This window comes from Micropterus dolomieu, linkage group LG01, assembly GCF_021292245.1.
Source record: "Micropterus dolomieu isolate WLL.071019.BEF.003 ecotype Adirondacks linkage group LG01, ASM2129224v1, whole genome shotgun sequence".
NCBI classification, from domain to species: Eukaryota; Metazoa; Chordata; class Actinopteri; order Centrarchiformes; family Centrarchidae; genus Micropterus; species Micropterus dolomieu.
In genome coordinates, this window is record NC_060150.1 from 35806811 (window position 1) to 35826521 (window position 19711).

A 19711-nucleotide genomic window follows, 5' to 3' on the forward strand; every position below is an offset into this window, starting at 1 on the left:
CACCACTGCCCAAGGTTAATGGCTAGATTCACCCCATTAGAGGATGCTGCATCTGAGTTCATACCAGAGATGTAAAATGAAATTGATGTCAGGTTTGTAGCGGCCAAGTAATTAACGGCACTTTTAGCCAAATGTTTTTGAAACTATTTCTAAACCATCCTTGCGCTATGGGTGAGCATTATCCTATTGAAAGTAGCGATCCCCTGCTGTCATAATGGCCTATTCTATGGCATCAAGGTTTCCTTCACTGGCCTGTGTAACCATGCACAATGGGTGCATTACCTCTTTTTTTCTTATAGCACACACACTGTTTGTCTGTTTTCATTCATCAGACGAGACGAGCTTATTCCAGTGCTCGTGTCTCGTGACTCGCTTCAAATGTTTACCCTGGACAGGAAAAGTACACTGCGGGCAATGGTGGAAGAAGTACTCGGACCCTGTACATAAGTAAAAGTACCAATACAACAATGTAAAAAAAAAACCCTTCAAAATCCCATTTCGGTAATAGTACATAAGTAGTATGATCAAAATGGACTTAAAGTATCAAAAGTAAATTAACTAACTTTGCAGAAAGGCCCCAGAGACTGATATATTAATATATGTAATTCATTTATATTGATGCATCAATGTGTAAGCAGCATTTTCCAGGTGTAGTTTGACACACTTTTCTCTAATCTAGGGGGTTTTCGTGAAATATTCGATCATTTAAACAGGTATTTTGTTTAGATGGGGAACTTCTCTTTAGTGAACTGCTAACAACTAACACATTCGAAATGTGACATGGAGCCCCAACTATATATTGATTTTATTGTAAAGTCACAGGCCAAAAACGCTGGAAACTACTAGTTTAATATTAAACGATGTGTGTTGTATAAACTTATTGTATTTAGTTTTTCATATGAAATGAAATCCTAACCTGGAACTAGTACCTAAATGTACTTAGTTACTTTCCACCACTGCCTGCATGTCCTTGTTGTTTAACATCACACAGGTTAAGTGCGTGCATTCCACTATGGGTTGTTACCCTGCAACTGTACTGTGATGTTAACTACTGGTAACCCACTTCAGGCTGGTAGGGATGCCTCCCACATAACGAACATCCTAATGTGGTGTCATCTTCAGGTCTATTTATTGTACACCTTTGATATTTGAACTATATGGTCAATCTCACCCCCACCCGGGACCAACACACTTTACACCCAGTAATGTTGGTGATATGTATATACACTCACTTATTTACAGGCACATTTGCAAAAAGACAAAGGAGGATCCGCTTGTGTTGCAGAAGAAGAGTTTATATTTGAGAGCTACTGCTGTAAGAAGCATAGAAGTGATGCATACATTTCTGAGGCAAATGAGTAAAAACACAAAAGCAAGATTTGCGCTAAACATGAGTAATTTTTATTTAGCTAGTGAGTTACCTAGAGGAGAAAACTGTCACATCCTTGCAGTTGATGTCTTGCCGTTTTGGGGGAACCCCAGTCAAGCCAAGCAGGAGGGGTGATGTGGGGGTTCTCCCAAAAAGGCTAAGAGTTGTTGAGGACAGACAGTCTGATTGACCCTGAGGTACAGCAGAGTACATCAACATCAGAGCAAAGACAGTCACCCACAGGGCCCAAGGAGGCCACCGCTAGTTCTACCAGAGCAGCAGGTTTCTCCTCAGACAAATGCACTTCAGAATGACAGAATCACAAGAGAGAAAAAAACATAACAAAGATGTGCCCTGGCTGGTGAGATCCAGCCTGCTGCATAATTGTAATCTTCTGGTACACAGAAACAGATGCAGATTGCAGAAAAGGAGAGAACAGATGGGGAGGATACATCCTATGACTGGCATGATTGTGGCTGTTTCCCAATTATTTTGCCCTACCTGTCAATCACCAAAACCTCTGTCTGAGGAGGATCAGCGGCTGAATACAGATTCAAGTAAAAGATTAATTTATACATATCTCAACTATATCCCAAACATTTGAGGCATTTAAAAAAACAAAAAAAAACATTACAAATAAGCCTGGTGAAATCTTCTGACTACTTAGGTTAGTCAGTTAGTTGCTCACAAACAAAATAAAAGAAGAACACAGAGTTAGAGAGTTAAGGGTATTGGTAGAGGCTGTTTAGAAGGACTGAAAGTGCTTTAAAGACAGTTTTCAAAGTGGGCTACGATCTTTTTCTCGTGAGACAGGAACACAGGGTTTGATGCACCAGTCAACGGATACAGATGAGTCCATCTATTGTCATGTTCAAGTGTTCAGATACATTGTCGTCTTCAGCGGAAAGATTGTGAGAGCCTTTCCTCTTTGGGGTTAGGCAGATTTTATTTAAGGTCCTACGTCATTAGTGTTGCAGTTCTAGCAGAGAGCTTGCTTGAAGGTTACTGTTTATTTCTATTGCGCTCCTGGCAAGAGAAAAAAAAACAGAAGAGATCATCAGTGCATGGTATCAGGACATGAGGAACAAGAGTTCACCAGCAAACATACACAGAAGCTAAAGTAGCAACATCAGAGCTGCTCCCCCTGGTCTTGCAGATGTCATTCTATACTCAGATGCATTTATTGCCTCAAGTGAAATAGAGAATTACTCCAGGGCAAAGCAAGGAAATCTGGGACCACTGACACAATGTGGCTTCCATAGAAGATGTGACACTTGAGTCCTGGACTACTGTGTCAGAGAAGATCAACAAAAACTACTTACTAATGCAATCGATATTGATTATCCTTCTTAGCAGAGATGCATTGAATGAATGGCTTTATTGTGTCGATCTGCGTTCTTACCACTCTTCAAATCTTGTGCATTAGTTAGTGAATGTTTCTATTTTGAGTACATTCATATGTGTGCTTTGAATTATACAAACTATTCTTTGCAGAAACCGTTTTAAATCAATTACAACTCAAAGACTGGTATTGACTTGACAACAATCAGTCAACTGGGGATTGATGCTGCAGTTAAAGCCTGTTACAAGTAGTTTCTATGAAATTGCTTGATTTATAGTGGAGATTCAATTTAAAATTTTATTAATCTGAGAAACAGACTGGGTGTCTCAGAAGGGACCAAAGACAATGAAAAGTATAGTCTGCTGCTGAAAGTTAACTACAAATAAGCATTTTCTATCAAGTCTGACCATTTGAGAACAGATGTCTTTTCAGAAATCTAAAACCAAATGCATTTTTCACGTCATGTTTGTTCCATTTTTCATAAGCCTTTGTAAATAATGACGATGCTATGCAGTTTGAATTCCTATTCTCTAAAGAAAGTGCTGGTTTTCCAAACCTATTTCAGTGATAACCGGTTGAGGTTTAGATCACAGAAAACCCAATTTGTGTACGTTATATTACATTATATATCATTAAATTCCCCAATATAACTTAATTAAAGACATCACAAACAATCGTGCAAGGATAAAAAATTTTAAAAAAAGCATGATTAGTGATTTACTGAAAAAAACTGCCCAAAAAAATACAAAAGAGAACCACATTATTTTTAGCCAAGTCTATACTTCTCACTGGAAAACTAATCCATCACATAAGTAAGGAGGACACACAGACCTTTTTCTGTTTAGAGTTAAAATAAGTGAGAGACAGTGCAAGAGAGGATATGCTGTAAGAAAAACAAGGAGAAGATGAGTTTAGTAGGCCTCAGATATGCACTAACCAAAACGTTCAGCTATGTTTACACTGCAGCCACTACCCTCACCTTGTAGTAATGCCGTTCTTTTGAATAAACACCAGACCAAAATGACGCATACTCAACAGATACACACCAGTAATATCAAATATTCAATGGTGTGTAATGAACTAAAAAAAAAAAACAGAGTAATGTTGTTAAACAGTCAGTTTCTCGTTAAAAATACTAAACAGTGGTAACAGTGGAAAAAAAACACCAAAGTAAAAACAACCCAGGGACTTGGACTCTTTGTGCTATTATTTGGTGAAACAGTGTCCTCTTTGAGCAGTGGGTTTCCATGTCAGTGGTCTGGGAAAAGCCCTGCGAGACCCAGGCCCCAGGTGTAACTCTATCCTCAGAAGGGTTGTGGCTCTCGGGACAAAAACCTTCACAAAATTCATTGTATACAAAACCTTATACCTCAGAGAGATTGATGGTCAGATTGTTTTCAATTATTTGATTAAAACTAATTGACAAAGTTATACTTTATTCATAAAATGGGCATTTTTCAAATGGGTGAAAATGTTTAGATTTTCTTTTTTTTAATATAAAATCCTATAAAAGCCTGAATTGATATTAGGTCTGATTTCCAGGTAATAAAACTCCTTCCTGGTGCTACCAGCAATCCAATGAAGTACATTGTTATTGGCATCATACAAATGTAACCTTCACAGCAGACTGGTATTTACCCTAACACGCCATGATCTTCCTTATTATACCGTGTATGCAGAGAAAGAAGGAGCTAACCACCAAGTATTAATTGCCAAATTAGTTATGCTAATAAAATCCTGCAACAACATTTAGATCCAAAGTTATCTTTAAAAAACACTTCAGGAAGATGTTTTTGCGCAGGTAGCTGTGCTGGTCTGACACCTCTCAAAGTTCGGGAAGGACAGGCCAAACAATAGAGAACAATTAACCTTGGAGGGTGAGGCCTCAGCTGGGCCGTTCCTGTCATGTAGGAGGTCAGGGCTACAAAAGCAGCACAGCGCAACGCCTGCACAACGCAGGCTGAAACAGGCTTTCTACTGACAGGTTGCTTTCAGAAGCCTGAAAACATTGACTTGAAATATTTATGAGAAAGTAACCCAGCGCATATTAACAAGGTCAGCAGCGAGGAGTCAATACAGCATCAATGGAGCACCAGCATTTGGGAGAGTGGGAGAAAAGGAGGGAGCCAGTCATGGGGGTTTTCTAAACACAATAAGATTAGCATACCGGTGAATCCAAGAATGGATGCAGCAGAGCGCTGGCAATGATAACATGTTATTCACTCCGTGGCTGCTGTTTTTCCACAAAAGCAGCATCCCACAGAGTTTTTACTACTTAGGCTAACATTTGTGGTACACCACTGTTATTACTGCTGCAACATATTTTAGTTTCTCTTCCAACGGCGCAGGCTTACACTGTGTGTGCTTTTCAGAACTGTAGACAGACGAATGTAATCATGCATTTTATCATGTAGTTTCCTGGGAAACCTCTTTTTTTATATCAACCCTTTAGAACATCTGACGAAAAGTGTACCAACTCTGTGGCATGTTGCAGCCACTTTGCAAGCAGAGCTTATGTTGTTAAAGACTAATAAAGCATATGAGGGGCCTGTGGAGAGCACAGAGGCTTGGCATTCAAAGGGAGATCAGAGCCTGCATCTGCCTTTGTCTGAAAGAAGGAATGCCAGGAATGTGGGCTATTTCAGGAAGCCTCTATGCGCCCAACTCCACTTGGGCAGATCATCACAATCTCAACAGCACAAGATGGCTGATGAGGAATCAGGGTTTCCTGAGCCATCTTATGAGTAATGGTGGCAAGTCAATCTGCTGACAGGCCTCTGGGAACTTCCATTTACACCTAACTGTTTATTCAGTTAAGGATGTTACAACCTCTGTCTAAGAGCAGGTGGAACAAGATCAGCTGATTACAGTCTGGCTACAGCCTGCAGCAGTGACTCAGTGAAAGTTAGCCTCCCTTTGAATTAAAGGGTAAATTGAACAGTCTCATGCATACAAACAACCTATTTACAGGGGACAGAGCTCTTTATCTCACCTTCCTCAGAGCCTCCTCCTCTTCCTGACGTTTCTCATAATGTGCAAAGTCATCAAAGATTGAGGTGGTATGCTTGTAAGTGGCGATAATTTTAAGCACTTGTTTGGCCTTCTCCAGAGGCACTTCCTGAGTGTCCCTGGAGTTGGTCACTGGCTTGTTGTCATTGTTCTCCAGCCGGATGTGACGCAGCTGGTTGTTGGGCACGTCTTTGATGAAAACCCACTTCACCTCAAATTTGCCCTTCCACTTGTCCTGAGACCAGACGCCTGCATAGGCATTGTAGTCCACCAGTGAGCGCATCTCAGCCACGCCACAGAAGTGCCCACTGCCATTGACGCTGAACAACAAGTACAGGGGCCCCTTGTTGCCCAGTGAGCGGTAGGCGCCATCCAGGCGCTTGTTGCCATGTTCTGTACTGCACCAGATAGAGTACTTGATTGAGCGGTGGATGTCATCTTCTGAATAGCTCTTGATAATGAAAACACGTCCATTTTTCAAGTTCCAGTCAAAGTCTTTGGGGTTGTAGTTGTTGAGGGCACGGAGTTTCTCCAGCACGGGGTGCACCTCTCCAGAGCAAGGGGAAGCACTCAGTGGGACTCCCCCACCCAAACCGAAGCCCTCACCCCGGTTCCTGGGAGCCACCCAACGGTTGGGGGGTGGGCCAGGCTGCTGGGGTTGTTGCTGATGAAGGGGCTGTGGGGGGCCAGGCTGAGAAGTCAGGTGCAGGTGTGGGGGGCCAGGGGGCATAGGATGGGGGTGTTGGGGAGACTGGAGAGACTGGAGCTGGAAGGGCTGGTGTTGGTGCGGATGTTGATGTTGATGTTGGTGTTGGTGCTGATGTTGGTGTTGGGACTGATGTTGAGGCTGAGGGGGCAACGGGTTCTGCAGTAAGGGCTGGTGCTGAGCTAGGAGGGTCTGCTGCACCATAGGCTGCGGGGGCATCATAGTCTGAGCTAGTGGGGGCTTGTTCAGAGAGCCCTTATCGTCCCAAGTACCAATGTTCATATTGTGCTTTATTGGGGGTGGGGGAATGGTGGCACCTCCCCCCATCCCCATGTTGGCTTTGGGTTTGACCTTAGGCTGTGGCTTGGCCGGCTTCTTGGCAATGGCTGCCCAGGAGGCAGGTTTCGGTGCGGACGAGCTGACAGATGGAGGGAGGCTATTGGCTGCCATGCTGCTCATACCTGCTGTGCCTCCTAGGGGTGAGCCCACGGTTTTGGTGACAGCTGCCACCATGTCCGTACCTAGTTTTAACCCCGTCATACTCTGCTCAATGCTGTTCAGCACCGGGACTTTACTAAGCTGGGTGTCACTTCCGAAGCCTGCCTGTCCGTCTGTGATGGCCCGACCCAGCGAGCTGGGGGCATACCCATAGCTGTTACTGTAGACTGAGGTCTGCGTGGACTGACCCTGAGAGACACTGGTACCCCAGGTGGAAAAGTCTGCATTTCCAGGGAAGAAGTTGAAGCCATGCTGGCCCAGGAAGGGAGGGGTGTTCCCAAGGGCACCTGGCTGGCTGAACACACCGTCGGGGATGAAATGCGGCTCGCCATTGCTCATCTGTCCATAGGTAGTAAGGTAGGGCATAGGAGGGTCTCCTGCTGTGGACCAAGCAGCCTCTCCAAGTGAGTAAGGGAAACCAATGGATGGAGCATAGTAGCTGGGCATGTAGGGGTCAGACATTGGTGGATAGCTGTTACTCTGTGTGGCATAGGGAGACAGTCAGTTAATGTACTTTACAAAATGACAGTACAGTTTAAAAATCTGCTAATAATTTAACACATAACTCGACAGACACATAGAATTATCCTAAAATAATCTGTCCATAACATAAAGTTATAAGATAAATACTGGCCCAAGTTCTAGGTGACACACTGTCAGGCAGGACACAGCTTATTATGGTTCATTGTAGGCCATTACCTGATTTGTCTGGCCACTCAGGTAAGGCTCAAAATCATCATCATTCACACCATCCTTTTGATGCATTGATCCGTTTTGCACTAAGGATGGAAAGAGAGGAGATTAAATCATCACATACACTGAAATAATACAGGCTCAAGATAATATTTTGGTATATAGTCAAATATTAAAAATTATAACATCTCAGTGCATGCCACATTATCAAAACAAATGCAGAATTGGGGAAAGTCAACAACGGTAAGATAATAAGCTGCTGTTTAGGCTACAGTTTCAAAGCACCAAGTAGCTACTCTGATAGCACGCTAAGTTAGCTCATTTTACATCAAAACAGCCGGCGGTGCCACACTGAACTACATTTAAAAAAAACAGACGTTCTTCTCCCATTTAAATACCACTATCAAAAGCCTTACCTTTATTTCCTTGTCCTTTAGGTCTCTGAAAGAATGGGCAGCATAGGAAAAAGAGGTGAGACTGTGGTCATATCACGACTGGAAAGAAGAAGCACTCACACACAGAGAGCAGGCTGTATCCTACACAGATAACTGTAACAGTCGATGTTGGTAACCTCGAGCTAAAACCTTCAGCCCGGATGTTAGCATTTACAGGTTGCTTCGCGTTATTGACCGGATGTCAAACGCTCTGACATCCAGTAAACGCTGCCGCATTGGCAACCGGCTACAGCTAGAGTTGGTTGGCAATACAGCCGGCCTACATTAGAGCTAATAGCTATCATATATCAAAGACTTTTTCAGGCTGTTTGATCTGGCGTGCCAAACCAGATCAAACTGTTGTCGGCAAAGTTTGATTTCGCCGAACGCCTAATTTACAGCACCTCTGCGCTGCCAATACACGAACCTGATCGACTGTGGTCGCAGACATCCTCCAGAAACCGAAACTGATCGCTGTTTAGTCAGACTGTCCACGGCTTCCCCCTGACTTCGGTGCTTTCCTGGCTCGTCTCTCGGGTTGTCCAATCACTCTGTGGCGGTTAGGAGGCGTCCGTTTTCCTCCCGCGGTCAGCCCTGTCGACGATCCGGTTCTTCTGGCTGTTACAAACGACGACTTTGTGTCCGCGGAGAAGGCGTCAGTTAACGTGTCCGATCCTCCTTTAACAGTCAAGCTGAAACTGACTAGTGTCTTACTGGAATATCCTTTACCATATTCCACAATGGCGGACGGGCTCTTTACTCCAGCTTCCGTTCCGATCTGCTGCTCGGTGACCTTCCGCCTGTGACGCTCTGAGTCATGTTACAAGCTGACACTTAACATGACGGTCACAAACACACAAGTTCCCCGCTACTTTCATTATATTCTCCGTCCAGGGTTTATTTTAGCCTTGTAATATCCTGCCTAAATAATGGTCCCTCTGGCAGTAGGGAGCCCCCTATAGCTTAGCCAATACTACGTGCCAAACCTAGTAATGGATATGCGCCTGCATGTGGATAAGCCTTATGCAAAAAAGTAACTAAATACATTTATTTAAGTACAATTGTGAGGTATTTGTACTTTACTTGAGTATTTTCCAAAATGTATGATGAACCCATAAAAATTACCTGATAGTATAAATAAAGTATACAATAAGTCCACCTTAACCAATTGCAACATTAAAATGATATCTGCACAGGAATGCATCATATAGGCCTACAATGTAACACACACAGGGGCCATTTTGATTGCATGACTCTCACATGTAACAGTATTTTTACAGTGTGGTATTGCTACTACTTAAGTAAATGCGTAATATATATTCCAAAGTATAAAACACTGAAATAGTTTTTCAGTATTTTTTTTTTTGACAAATAGCCTACTTTAAGGCCACACACATAGGCTTCTGACTGCCACCATACATGAAATATGTTACTGAAGTGCAGAAATTAAGTGGAATGGGATCTGCATGAGTAAGAACAAACTAGAGAAAAATATGTGTTTAAAAAGTCATAATAATTTTATCATATAATTGCATAGAGCTAGAAACTCCATAATATAACTGCTGCATTTAGCCACGTACTGCACTTAAGTAAAGTTTTGAGGTATTTGTACTTTACTTTTCCATTCCACTTTATACTTTTAATCCACTGCTTTGTCTAACGGCTATAGCGACAAGTTGCTTTGCAGATTAAGATTAGGCCTATGTATACAAATCATTTGGTCATTTGATAAAATATGATGAAGATTAAACTGCCCAACAGTACAATATAAACTATCAGCTCCACCGCAACCAGCTCTGACATTAAAATGCTGCATTCACACATTTATGTATCAATAATATTTATTCAGTAATGCAATATTATAACATTGGCAAGACAAGGCCCATTCTGGTAGGCCACTTTTTCTTTTGATAGGCCTACTTTAAAGGGACAACATGCAGTTTTCAGCGGCCACTAGCAGTGCAGTTTTAAGATTGCAACCAGATGTGTGCTCATACGCGTGCACGGCCCAAACTCATGAGCCAGCATAATCCCGAAACAAAACTGCTTTCAGAGATCCCGCAATAAACGAGGGGACACACCAGCATACCGGTGTCGTGCCAAGGAAGTTACACCTGATAGGAAGTGTCCTCCCTTCCATGGGAGAGTGCAGCCTTTCCGTGATGAAGGTGGACCTTTGAGTTCACTGAAGTTTAATGTGGATTGTTTAATCTATCATTTTAGTATTGCTGTTTACGAGTTCATCAACAAGGGTTTGAAAAGCAAGCTGACACATGCTTTTATACTTAGACAACGTTATGTGTTCTTGAACATTTTTTCCATTGTGCTGAATTGAGAATGTCTAAACAAGACAACTATGTATTTTCCCTCGTAAAGCAAACATTGACATTGACATTCAGAATCAGAATCAGAATCGGGTTTTTTGCCAGGTACATTTTCACATACGAGGAATTTGCCTTGGTATGAATTGGTGCTTACAGTAGGCCTACACATAATATAAATAGTAATATAAATATATAAAAAGTAAGGAGATCAGAAAAAATTTACAAGTATACAAAAAATATAAAAAGATCCAATAATACTATAATACAATACAGTGACCACAGACTCGATCACTTGGTCATTCATGTTACTGTTTGGAAGCTAGATCCAGACACACTGTAACCTTTGGTAAGGAAGCTGCTTCTACAAATAGCTATAGCAGTCGATACTGTAAAATTAAGATCACTGTAATCAGTTTAACACATTGCTCGCCTCAGTTATATCTAGGCCCCGTACTTGACTCGAAATGTACATTGAACTGAATGCAGCATTGTAGACAATATTTTGTCCTTGTAATCCATGTTGCCATTGGAACTGATAGCTTTTGGATATTGTTCTCGCAGGAGGGGTTCCTTAAAGAGTAAATTATTATCATTTCATTTAATAATGCATTGCATTTAAATAGCACTTTTAATACACACAAAGCAATTACTGTACATGTATCACCCTCCATAAAGCACAGATGATGGCCTACTTTCAAGTATTTTATTTTGTGTATACTTCACCACATGTCTAACAAGGATGAATATAGAGAAGTTTCTTCTTTCCTACAAAAAGGTATTGTGGGTTACATATTATTTCAGTCTGGATTTTTCAACCTGCCATAGTTGGATACTTGATCCCAGCTAGATATTTTACGTTCTGAGAACGTCCACACTGGTGTCGCCTGGTAACGTTGCCAGAATGTTCCCAGACAGTCACGATGTGGAGTTCTTTAAAGGGTTTGGGGACGTTATTTGGAGGACCTTCAGGGAAAATTCAGGACGTTCTGGGAACATGTAGTGGACAATATTTAATTCTGAAACTCAGTGTTTCCAGAATGTTGTGAGAACGTCAAGAACGTTGCTTGATAATGTTCCCACAACGTTCCCAGACAGTCCCGATGTGGAGTTCTTCAAAGGGTTTGGGGACGTTATTTGGAGGACCTTCAGGGAACATTCAGGATGTTCTGGGAACATTGTTAGGACAATATTTTTTCGTAAATTAAACGTTTTGAAAACGTCTCGCTGGTGTCAGGAACGTCGCTTGGTAATGTTCCCACAACGTTCCCAGACAGTCACGATGTGGAGTTCTTTGGGGACGTTATCTGGAGGACCTTCAGGGAACATTCAGGATGTTCTGAGTCATCAGCTGTGCATTATGGAGGGGGGATACATATGGCAGGTTGAAAATATAAACTGAAATTATATGTATTCCACTTCCAACTTTTACTAGGAAAGAAGCAACTTCTCCATATTCAGCCTTGTTATTAGAAATTATGTGAAGTATACACAAAATAAAATACTGACCATCAATGCATCTGTTTTGTGGTGTTTACTGGACTGCATTTCGTTAGCGGTGTTGCCGCTGTGGTTGGCAAGAGGCTCGGGAGCTTGCAAGTAACTACATCCCGACCCCTATACCTTCACATTTAAAGCAGAATAGTGAAAACAGGCGTGTGCTTTATTTCTAAGTGAAGTTATGGCCACTTGACAAAAAGGAAGTAAAAACGTGAAAACTACATATAGCCCCATAAGTGCATTCAATATGTTTTTCATAATACGTCTGTACTTTAACTTAAGCAAAAGTTGAATGCAGAACTATTACCTGTAATGGAGTGTTTTTTACACTGTAGTGCTGCTAGTTTTACTTCTGCTCCACAGAGCTCTGCTGTGGCTCTAATGGACCCCTACTGATGTGCCATGTGAGTAAACGAGAGTCACTGCTGCTGCTCTCGCGATACTTCATCAGCGGGTCGCGGAGCAGTATGGCAGCCGTCGCGCTGAGGTCCTGCCGCAGAGGACTTTCACAGATATTAAGTAACGGAGGGCTCGCAGCTTTGTCTTCGAGGCGCCTGGAAGGTTTGTTCGAGTCTCCGCTTTTGGTACAATTAATTCCACAAGGCTTGAGTTTGATACAAGGTATTTAAACGGAGAGGAGGGGGTGTGGCTCACACAGACTGCGTCGTCTTAGAAAATTAGGGCATGTAAACGGCATGGTATTTGCGCTTTTGACTGGTTTTGCGCCGTCTACGTTGGTTCTCGCAGTCTTTGGAAACGCTTAGATATGGATTAGCTTAGTTTAGGTATGTGACTGTGCCTAAATTATTGGTATGTTTGGTCGATATGAAAAAGTACCCACGCTGTTCCCCCATTTGCGGTTTTGTAATTTGCTGTAAGACAAGCCTTATCCTCTAAAATGGGGTGTGGCAATGTGTTTAGTGAAGTTGTCTATCTAATTTAGCTAAAATGGCATGCATTGATTTATTTACATAACATGTTTTGCCATAGCAATAATACTTTGCACTGTGTCAACCAGGAGACAGGAGACACAAGTCCACAGTTCAGTATGCTTCACGACCAGACCTTCCAAAGCTGGCCTACAGAAGAGTGAAGGGGAAGAGCCCAGGTGTGGTCTTCCTCCCAGGATATGGCTCCACCATGAATGGCCAGAAAGCTGAGGCTCTGGAGGAGTTCTGTAAGTCTCTAGGACACTCATACCTTAGGTAAGTCATCCAAACACAGGATTCAAGAAGCATGCACGCTCATAATCTCATAATACTAAACAAAGACTAGATCAGATCAAGTAGACATTCTTCATTCATAAAGTTCTTGATGACAAAGAAACACCTGCAATACCAACAAAACAACTTGCATGCACTCTGCATTAAATCCAATTAAACTCTAATCACGCAACACAGATGATCCGAAGTGCGTTACAGAGTTGCCAGGAGCAGAAATAAAATACATGAACCCTAACCCTAACTTGCATGCCCCAACACACACCCACAATTACACTCCTATACATGATAGCCAAAACAGTGCTCAATTTCTATTCTCCACTATTGATAGACTGTTAAAAACATCAAGTTCAATTCCTGCTGAGCTTTTTTCTCCAATCAAATGTTGTGAATTTGCCACAATCTCTCACACAATGTGTCTTACCATTCATATGCTCATGATTGGCTAGTCTATAGTTTACTTTCACACGACAACCTCAGTCCTATAAATGACCTTGTCTACTGTATCAGTGGCATGAGACACTGGATGACCCAAAACTTTATGCACTTAAACAAAGACAAGACTGAGAACCTTGTGGTAGGCGCTAGAGGTCGGAGACAGGAGATCCACTGAAAACGGAACTCGCTATCTCATAAACCCAGTGAGCAGGTTAGAAATTTGGGGGTTACCTGGCATTCAAAACTTAACTTCCCAAGCCGCATTACGACTAAAACTAGAACAACATTTTACCACCTAAATATATTTCCGAAGTTAAATCCATCTTGTCTCAGCCAGGTGCTGAAAACTGGCACTGTAATGCCCTTGTTGCCGGACTGCCCAAAAAGACTGTGGGATAAATACTAATAATAAGACAGACAGGACATGTTGGCAATAAAATAGTGTGCTAGAATTAATAATGCTTTTTTAAATAAGATTATTGAGAAGTGATTTAAAAGATGTAATTGATTCAGCAAGCATCATATACTCAAGCAGGGAGATCCAGAGCCGAGGGGCCCTGATGCAAAGCCCTGTCACCTTCAGTCATAAGCTGGGACTCAGGAAAAGCCAGCAAAGCCCTACCTGAGGATCTGAGGCTGTGTCCTGGCTTGTAAGGGAGCAGAAAAGGCACTTTAAAGGTGATCAGTAAAATCAATTCTAGAATGAGCTGGCAACCAGTGAAGAGAGGCTAAAAACAGAGCTGATATAATCTTGTCTTCTAGTATTTTTTTAAATGCCAAGCATCTGCATTTTCTACAAGCTGAAGGCGTGAGTTTTTTCGGCCAAACCTGAATACAGTGACTTAGAGTAATCTAACCGACATGAAATAAAAGCATGAATGACCTTCTTGAGATTAGGTCAAGAGAGAAAATACCTAATATTTGAGATTCTTCTTTATTGATAATAACATGATTGAACATCATTTGTATTTTGTTTTGAAATGAAAGGTCAAATATCACACCCTGATTTCTGGCAGCATATATTTGAAGACAGGGATCCAAGATGATTCTGTAAAATAGGGATGGACATTGGGGGACCTGATTTTGTTTAGCTGCCATATGCCTTTTGAATCTCAGAGTTATAACTAGCAGTGATTTCTTTCACTTAAATGTAGCCTTTGTTTACCTGACCTAAATGATATGTTCAGTAATTTCAAAATTGAAAAGCAACAAGAATTCCTTTTACAGTGTGGACCACAAAAAAACAACTTGTAACGTGTGAGAAGCCATACCTAGCAATTAATTATGTAAATCCAAATTAGCATTTGATTTTCTCAATTTTCAATGAATCATTTCAGTATTTTAAAGAATACCTCCATCCTTCCAAACCCTGCATTGTCCCGCAAAGCCTTCATTGCTGAGGCGACTGGATTTAAAAGACATGGCTCCATCATACTGAATACTCAAGGGCCTAATCCCATTTTCAAGGAGTATAAAACTAATTTACTGTACACAATGTCTTAAAAAATCTAAATTAACCTTGTCCCTGGCCTCTCATGGCTTGCTTTTGTTTTACCGTCTGATACCCATGACCATCATGGGCTGTTCCTTTTATGTTTTCCCAGGTTTGATTACACAGGACATGGGGCCTCAGAGGGGGTGCAAGCAGAAGGAACTATTGGTACCTGGAAAAAAGATGTACTTTTTGTGTTGGATGAGTTAGCAGAGGGGCCTCAGGTAAATATTTCTTAGTCATGCACCTTTGCAAGTTAATGGTGGTTAGTAATCATCATGAAGTTCTAAAAACGTTGCTCAGTAGACAAAGGATTTGACTCCCATTGGTTCCCATTTAGAAAAGATTTCAAATGATCAGAATGCTGAGAACTGTCTCATTCTGACAAATCAATAATCAATATCGGGTATTGATTTCTGAGCATTGCAAACAGTGACTTGCTCTCAGGACCAAGCATTGTCTTTGCTTTTCATGTAAGACTTCACAGAGATCTTGAAATGCATGGATGTATTTTAACAAGCTGGACAACAAGGGCAAAATGTAAAACTCGCTAAACATTGATTTCAGTCAGAAGTTACAATTACAGGATTATAATTGCTCAAAATGCATGGATTTAATTAAAAGAATATGGTGTTTTTAATAACCTACATCCAAGTGCAAGTGTGTCTGTGTTACCACTAAAATAAGTCAGTAAAAATATAAACATACTGTATAAAGTAAACATCAGAGCCACACAGGCAGCCTTTATTTTTTTCATTGAATTAGTGCATATTTTGTTTGGTTTGAAGATCCCCTCCAAACATATTTAAGAAATAAAAATACTCTCCTTTGAATAATAATTTGTGTACACCGATCAGCCATAACATTATGACGGAGGTGAAGTGAATAACACTTATTATCTCGTTACCATTGCACCTGTCAGTGGGAGGGATGTACTTGGCAGCAAGTGAACATAATGATGCCTAGACAACTGGGTCAGAGCATCTACAAAACTGCAGCACTTGTAGGCCAAATTGCTACTTTAGGCCAAATTGCTGAAAAAGTTGATGCAGGTCACTCGCTTCCGTTTCCGGCCCATGGGACCTTATTTCGGAAAAAATATGTACGGTAGTCAAAGGCGAGAGACAACTTATATTTTTTGGACCTGTTTGAATTTGTGCCCTGAATTACACATATGATGTTTGTCAATTTAAAAGATAATTTTGCAAGTCAAGAAAGTTGCAGTTTGTCGGAAAACAGTAAAGTTATGTGGGTTTTTTTGTGTGGAAAACCGTTCAATGAACTACATCTCTCGGGCAAAATATACGTCACATACAAAATATACGTCACAACATGTTAGCGCGGTAATGCTAGCTAACGTTTATTGTTACGACATCACGTACATGACTTTTGGGTCTGTGTTCTTTGTAATTATGTATTTTCACAGGCTTGTACCTCCACAGTTGTACATCAAACTGCGACTTTCTTGACTTTTATGTGATTCAGAGCACAATTCAAACGGGATCATAAAATTAGTTATCTCTTGCCATTGACTACCGTACATATATTTTCCGAAGTTAGGTCCCATGGTGCTCCATCAGAAAGGGAGGGATGTATGCTCTCTAAATGGGCCATAGGCCTGTCAGGGTGCCCATGCTGACCCCTGTCCACTGCCAAAAGCAACTACAATGGGCACGTAGTCATCAAAACTGGGCACAAAGCAATGGAAGAAGGTGGCTAGGTCTGATGAATCACGTTTTCTTGTACATCATATGGATGGCCAGGTTTGTGTGCTTCGCTTACCTGGGGAACATATGGCACCAGGATGCACTATGGGAAGAAGGCAAGCCAGTGGAGGCAGTGTGATGCTTTGGGCAATGTTCTGCTGGGAAACCTTGGGTCCTGTCATTCATGTTGATGTTACTTTGACACGTACACCTGGTAGACCATGGTATTCCTTGATGGCAGTGGCCTCTTTCAGCAGCATAATGCGTCCTGCCACAAAGTACAAATGGTTCAATAATGGTTTGAGGAACACAACGAGTTCAGGGTTTTGACTTGACCTCCAAATTCCCCAGATCTCAATCCATTCAAGCATCTTTGGGATGTGCTGGACAAACAGTCCGACTCATGATGCCCCACCTCACAATTTACAGACCGTCAGGGTCTAGTGGAGTCCATGCCTCGACGGGTCAGTGCTGTTTTGCCGGCAAAAGGAGGACCTACACAATATTAGGCAGGTGGTCATAATTTTATAGCTGATTGGTATATATGTATAATGGAGGTCAGTTACCTCATTAAAGATGTGCTAAAAGACCTCAATAGAACATTTAAAAAAAAAAATTAAGAAAGCGATAAATTCCAATATTCTAAAAGAACTGAATTTAATTTGAGCTTCTGGCAACGTAAGATGTATCTGATAAATTATATCCTTTCTATTGTTTTGTTTTTTTTTTGTTTTTTTTTCTTGTTGTGAACTTTGCATTAATAAAATTCAAAGAAACAAAGAATACGAAGCAGCCGCTAAAATTGGCTACAAGCATTTGAAAACTGCAGTAAGTTTACCAAAGACAGTCCAATTAATGACAGTCATAGAATTCCTAGCATTTGATGACCAGCCCTTTTCCGTAGTTGAAGACCAAGGATTTCACCAGCTAATAACATATTTAGAGCCCCGATACACTGTCCTAAGCCACCGCAACTTTGTAGATGTATCGCTTCCTTCCCTGTATGGTCTGGTCACCAAACATTCATAGTCTGCCCGATACCAACGTGAGTGACATAAGTTTTACCATGGACATATGGACTCCTGACGCCCAGTGAGTATGCTTAGTTTGGCGACTGGCCATATGAAGAGTGTTCCCGTTGCTGCACATGACCTCTTAGCTGTTCTAACCATCAGGTGTGTAAAGATTACAGGTTATTAACTTAATTTTAATTTACAAAAATATGAAGGAATTATTGGGAATCAGATTGGTATCAGCCATAAGAGTAAGGCAATTATTGGTTATGGGATCTGTGGGTAAAAAAATCCATATCATGCATCACCAAAAATTACAGCTACCTATTCAAAAATCCAGATCCTGTGAGTATGCACATATTGTTCAGAAGTTGAATTGGGTTTTTTTTGTACATTCTCAGTTTATGTAATGGACGCTTCAAATTAGTTGTGTTGTCACAAAATCAGAACTCAGATTTATGGTCAGCAAAACTTTTCCCCCTTTAGCAGGTTAATGTGAAAACATCCTTCTGGTGTCAAACTCTGTGCATACATCTTTGAGAGGAATGGAACTTTTGGTGTGTGTGTGTGTGTGTGTGTGTGTGTGTGTGTGTGTGTGTGTGTGTGTGTGTGTGTGTGTGTGTGTGTGTGTATATATGTATATAATTTTTTTTTTCAAACTCAGCTTTTTACAGAGATTAAGCAAAATAATTAACACTGTAAAACCTGCAGCCTATTCAAAATCTCTGTTTGCACACAACAAAGGTATTTATTAGAAAACCAATCTGGTAGAACAGCAGAATCAACAATGGAATTAATAAAATCCTTCAAACTTCCATCCCTACTAGTCATTGGATGTTACACCATGTCTCCAGGAGATGGCACTGTTACCACATTTGTGCTATCATTGTTTTCCACTGCCGTGTTTGAGCTGATTGAGTCTGCTATTAATTTTATTAGATGTTGGGGGGGGGGGGGTTTGTACATTTTTTTTATTTATCAGTTGGTCAGGTGATTTACAGTCTAGTTAAAGTGTTTTTCTTACTTGTAGATAATGGTGGGTTCCAGTATAGGTGGTTGGCTCATGCTGCTGGCAGCCATTGCAAGACCAGAGAAGACTGCAGCACTGGTGGGCATCTCCACTGCTGCTGACCACCTTGTCACATCGTTCAACTCTCTTCCTCTGGAGGTAGGAACATATAATATTATGACATTTCGTGTCATTTGAAACATTGCAGTCGTTTTCATTGAAATGTTTTTCTGAGTTGGATTTGTCCGTGTTTGAATGCGCAGACACGCAAGGAGTTTGAGGAAAAGGGTGAGTGGATCGTGCCCACCAAACACTCAGAGGAGGGTCTTTACAAATTTAGCATGGACTTTCTGCACGAGGCAGAAAATCACTGTGTGCTCCAGAGTCCCATCCCCATCACCTGTCCCGTTCGGCTCATTCATGGGCTTAAAGATGATGACGTCCCCTGGCACATCTCCATGCAGGTTGCAGAACGCGTCCTCAGCCCTGACGTGGATGTCATCCTTCGGCGACATGGCCAGCACCGTATGTCTGACAAGGACGATATCAAACTCATGGTCTACACTATTGACGATCTCATAGACAAGCTGACCACTTTGGTCTGAGTGAGCTTGAGAGGTTGCTGAGATAAGGCGAGAAGGACTGTGTTTACTGGGAAGTCAGCCCTCTAAAAATTTACCAAACAGTGGCATGTGTCTCGCCAAATGTGACCTTTTATCCATCTGTTATTCTCCCTGTACATGATCTGTCATTTTCACATGCCGTTACAGTGCAAACTATATTGAAAGGGAGCTCTCCTGCTAGTTGTTCCCTTATATCTTCAGGTTGCATTTGTGTGTTCCAGGTTATAATATGGAGTGTTATGTTTGCCTTTATTAGGTCTGCAATTGTTGCTGTTTCTTATCGTTTGACTGTTTTCCTCTTCCTCTTAGACACATAGTTTTCCTGTGCCTTTTTTATT

At 41.4% G+C, this 19711-nt stretch overlaps 2 protein-coding genes across 3 annotated transcripts; one reads left to right on the forward strand and one right to left on the reverse strand.

Annotated features, from left to right (window-relative positions):
* Nucleotides 1–1274: 1274 nt before the first annotated feature.
* On the reverse strand, nucleotides 1275–9010 carry ythdf3 (YTH N(6)-methyladenosine RNA binding protein 3). The gene is made up of 5 exons (XM_046067529.1): nucleotides 8479–9010; nucleotides 8034–8058; nucleotides 7624–7703; nucleotides 5704–7404; nucleotides 1275–2395 (listed from the first exon to the last, which is right to left on the reverse strand). Exons 1-5 carry the CDS (start codon nucleotides 8500–8502, stop codon nucleotides 2372–2374), a joined length of 1854 nt encoding a protein of 617 aa, XP_045923485.1. The 5' UTR covers nucleotides 8503–9010; the 3' UTR covers nucleotides 1275–2371.
* Nucleotides 8052–19690, forward strand: LOC123982314 (palmitoyl-protein thioesterase ABHD10, mitochondrial-like). Of its 2 annotated transcripts, none has more exons than XM_046067771.1 (6): nucleotides 8052–8088; nucleotides 12236–12493; nucleotides 12891–13077; nucleotides 15135–15246; nucleotides 18772–18909; nucleotides 19014–19690. In XM_046067771.1, exons 1-6 carry the CDS (start codon nucleotides 8067–8069, stop codon nucleotides 19353–19355), a joined length of 1059 nt encoding a protein of 352 aa, XP_045923727.1. In that variant the 5' UTR covers nucleotides 8052–8066; the 3' UTR covers nucleotides 19356–19690. The 2 variants fall into 2 exon arrangements, with proteins under 2 accessions (XP_045923727.1, XP_045923734.1); XM_046067778.1 differs by having other exon boundaries at nucleotides 12236–12433.
* Nucleotides 19691–19711: the final 21 nt, after the last annotated feature.